General features: G+C 35.6%; 1 protein-coding gene across 1 annotated transcript; it reads left to right on the top strand.

The window, feature by feature from the left end:
* Nucleotides 1-1,875: 1,875 nt before the first annotated feature.
* Nucleotides 1,876-3,576, top strand: LOC133203632 (uncharacterized). Its single transcript, XM_061339408.1, has one exon. It carries the CDS (start codon nt 1,876-1,878, stop codon nt 3,574-3,576), a length of 1,701 nt encoding a protein of 566 aa, XP_061195392.1.
* Nucleotides 3,577-4,247: the final 671 nt, after the last annotated feature.

Genomic DNA, 4,247 nt, shown 5'->3' with positions numbered 1-4,247 from the left:
TTTTCTTGCAATTGTTATTAATATTGTATTGTTTGCACCTGAATAATAAAATTAAGATTTGTCTCCACCCTCTCACTATCATAGTTTAAATAAGAAAGAATACAAATGTCAACCTGATAAATTTTAATATCTCTTATATGTAACAATAAAAGAAAATGTACACAAATCATAAATTTTCTGTAAACAAAACTGTTGGATGTGAAGGGAAAAATGGCTAAGAGACCAGGCAAGGTGGGGCTTGTTAATAATAATAATAATAATAAAAAAACAAACCCATTAAACTAGAGGCCCATGGACCATGCTCTTCTGAGCAAGTATGGTCCTTCTTTTTCTTCATTACCAGATTCTTTTTTCCGTGATTTCCGTCATATTATTAATATACACTACTTGTGGATGCTTCTATATAAACATGTTCTTGAGAAGAAGATTTAAAGAGATATCCAGTATATAACCTTGTTAAACTCTGATCGCCCACAGTCCCCATCCTAGCCCCTGGGGTCATGATTTGAACAAACTTAAATTTACACTATGTCAGGAAGCTTTCACACAATTTTCATTATGTCTGTCTGGGTAGTTCTGATTTTTTTTTTAAATGGCTCGATTTTTACCATTTCTCAATTATTTCCCCCTTATAAGAGGATGTGGTCCTTAATTTGAACAAAGTTGAATCCTTTACCCAAGGATACCCTGTGTCAAATTTCGTTGAAATTGGCCCAGTGGCTCTGGAGAAGATGAAATTGTAAAAAGTTTATGACAACAATTATGCCAACAACAACATCAACAACAGATAATATACATATTTTGATCAGAAAAGCTCAGACAAAGGAGGGAGGAATTTTTTTTTCTCTCCAAAATTGAAGATAAATTTAGAATTGTTGATAACATTCTCATTAGACAGTGAACACATTATTTCCTGACTTTTTGTAAAAAGTATCTCCTATCAACCAAGAACCCAGATTTTGCTTAGATCTGATGGCCTTACAAAATGAAAAAAAAAAGACAATCCTATTCTCATTCCGTGCAAAAAGTTCATTAAATATTATTAATATCTGTACATCATGACATATCATTAATTCACCTTTAGCCATCGGGGGGGGGGGGGGGGGGGGTAATGACTACCACTTGAGGGTACAAACTCTGTTCATTTCACAAAGTATTGGTACAATCCTTGAAAATCTTATTTAAATTCTGATATTCTCAATTTAAGATTATAGTGTCATCAGATGTTTGTATACAAAAAATCAGCATGCATTACCAGGGGTTTTGAAAAGATATCAATTGATGAAAATTCTTGTATTATTCAAAGAAAAATATACAAAAATTACTATACATATATTTTAGATGTATTGTTTATCCAAACTTGTTTTAGAAGAAGTGTACAACAGCATATATAGACATTAAAATGTAGCACACAGTTTCTCATCCAGGAGAGAGGAACAAAGTGTAATCAGCCATGGGTTTCCAACCATGACAGTTACTTTAAGTATTGGAACTCTTCAACTCCTTGGAAAAAAGACAATAAAGTTCAAACTATGTTGAATATGTCCTTAAATTTTCACAGACAGCATCTAAAAATATCAATAATTCATAGAGGGTTGAGACATCTTTGATAAATTCTTTAAAAAATTGTTTTAAATTCATACTAATATAATTAATTAAATATATATTACTTGTAAATAATGTAACATCTAAAAAAAAATTGATAAACAATGTGTAAAGAATATGAATAAAAATATTTTAAAATACTAACTAGTGTATATATAGATATATAGATATAAATGAAATAATTATAAATAAATACTGGTCGATATGCAAATATGACCTCATATCATAACACAACATATTACATAATACTAATAAAATTTGCAGTTAACAATGCCTAAAAAGACTCCCAAAATTTACAAAAATTACTCTGAGGAAAATTTGGAAAAGGCAGTTGAGGCAATTAGACTAGGCCAGATGTCTTACAGGAAAGCCTGTGATACTTTTGGAGTTCCCAAGACAACAGTTTTGAATAGGGTGAATGGCGATGTTGTTGACAATGGTGACGGGATCAGGGCAGGCAGAAAAACTGCACTTCCGCAGGTTGTGGAAAATCAGATAGTGGAGGCCTGCATAAGAGCTGCTGAAATGGGCTTTGGCATCTCCAAAGAACAACTCATTTTGAAGGTTTCAAGGTTTTGCAAGTCTCTTAACTTGAATGTCTTCAAAAACAACATCCCCAGTGATGATTGGTGGAGGGGATTTCATTCACGGCATCCTGAGATTTCAATACGGAAGCCGGAGCCTCTGTCCACTATGCGCTCAAGAATGATGAACAGAGTGGTTGTCTCTAATTATTTTTCTGATCTGCTGGTACTTATTTCCGACAACAACCTTACTCCTGATGTGATCTGGAACATGGATGAAACGGGAAAACAGTTTGAACACCGCCCAACCTCTGTTGTTGCCAGGAAGGGAGCCAGGTCCATTCCAGGGAGGACAGGCAACTCCAAGGAGAATATTAGCATTCTTGCCTGTGTCAATGCTGTGGGTGATGTCCTACCACCAATGTGTATTGTTAAAGGGAAGACACCACGGTGCCTGGAGAGTTTTTCCACGCTGGACTCTCCAGCTGGCACTCTATGGACCTATCAGGAAAGGGCCTGGATGTGTGACATCCTGGGACAGATGTGGTTTTCACAGGTATTTCTCCAAAACATTGGTCCTAAACGTCCACAACTGTTGATTCTTGACTCCCACTCTTCCCATGAGGTCTTGGGTCTTCTTCAGGAGGCAGTCAGAGAAAACATCATCATTCTGGCCATGCCTCCCCACACATCTCACCATCTTCAGCCTTTGGATAAGTGCGTCTTTGGACCATTTTCTCGTGCTTATGACAAAGCCTGTACCAACTTGCTGACTCAGCATCCAGACCTTGTCATCAACAAGACAACATGGCCCAGGGTATTTAGCACAGCCTGGATCGCAGCCTTCACCAAAGACAATATTGTCAATGGTTTCAAGGCAACGGGAATATGGCCACCAAATCCATCTGCCATCCCAGAGAGTGCCTTTGCTCCTTCTCTTGCTTATGACACACCACAAGATACCCCTTCCATCCCATTTCCTTCTTCTTCAGATTTGCCAGCATTACCTGAGGAATCTTGTACCTTGGTGACAGAGCCTATCATACCCACAAGCACTCCAGTTTCTTTAGAAGACTCCAATTCTGACCTTAATTTGTCTCTCCTAGCAGATGCTGCTGCAATTCATCCTGAGGTTGGTGCTGATGCTCCTGACATTGGTATTCCTCTGCCTGATGTTCTTTCCCTCCTCACCTCTTTAGGGAATGGTAATCTGGTCCTCAAAGAGGAAGATCCACAACCATCTGCCTGGGATGCAGAAGTTGAAAGCATCTTTGCAATTCCTCCTGCAGAATCCAAAAAGTCAAAGAATGTTAAAAGCAAATCACTTACATCACATCGGCTATTGACAAGTGAAGAGATAATTGAAAGCAAGAGAATGAAATTAGCTGAAAAGGAAAGAAAAGAGAAGCAGAGAGCAGAGAGGCAGATGAAAGTAAAGAAAAGTTAAACAAAAATTGTTACTTTGGATAAAAGTGAAAAGAATAAATTCAAAATTGTATAACTACCGGCAACTTCCCCATCTCTCATATTACAAACTAAATTGTTAAAACATGTTAAATATTGCGTGCAACTGAAAATATGTTTATCAGTATCATTCAATGTAACTTATTCCATCATACTCTAGTGCATTTCTTTCTTTATGCCTCCATAATGATTAGGGGCATATAGTTTTTGCCCTATCCATCCATCTGTCCACAAAGTATACATATGCCATACAGGGGCATTGTTGTTTAACAAACACATCTTCTTGTTGTTGTTAATTTTTGTTATATTTTTAAAATGTTTTAAAGAAAATAAATGTTAGTCTAGATAGCTCACTGTAATGAAAAGTATTTTGACAATATATTTATTTTAATTTCACTCTACTTTGGTGAAATTAGTTTGTTGTGAAGAAAAATAGTACAACTCCAGTGTTGTTTATTTAAGGTTCAAAAGTATCTATAAAAATATAAAAAAGACACTATATAAAAAAATATTTCCAGCCTACTCTTTTGTGAAAAAAAAATCAAAGTTTAATCTTTTCTTCTTCTTGCAAATATAAAAATTCAAACAAATCATTTAAGTTTGCTGATTCCATATGAGGCACATGAAATTTTGTACTTATGTACCTTATGAAAT

Source organism: Saccostrea echinata, unplaced genomic scaffold (assembly GCF_033153115.1).
Source record: "Saccostrea echinata isolate AGI-Se365-2 ecotype Australia unplaced genomic scaffold, CSIRO_AGI_Sech_v1 ptg000002l, whole genome shotgun sequence".
NCBI classification, from domain to species: Eukaryota; Metazoa; Mollusca; class Bivalvia; order Ostreida; family Ostreidae; genus Saccostrea; species Saccostrea echinata.
Note: the sequence above shows the minus strand (reverse complement) of the source record. Positions and strands in the feature narration are given on the sequence as shown.

What these genes read in the sequence shown, in the direction of transcription:
- LOC133203632 (XM_061339408.1), top strand. Translation starts at nt 1,876, where the DNA reads ATGCCTAAAAAGACTCCCAAAATTTACAAAAATTACTCTGAGGAAAAT.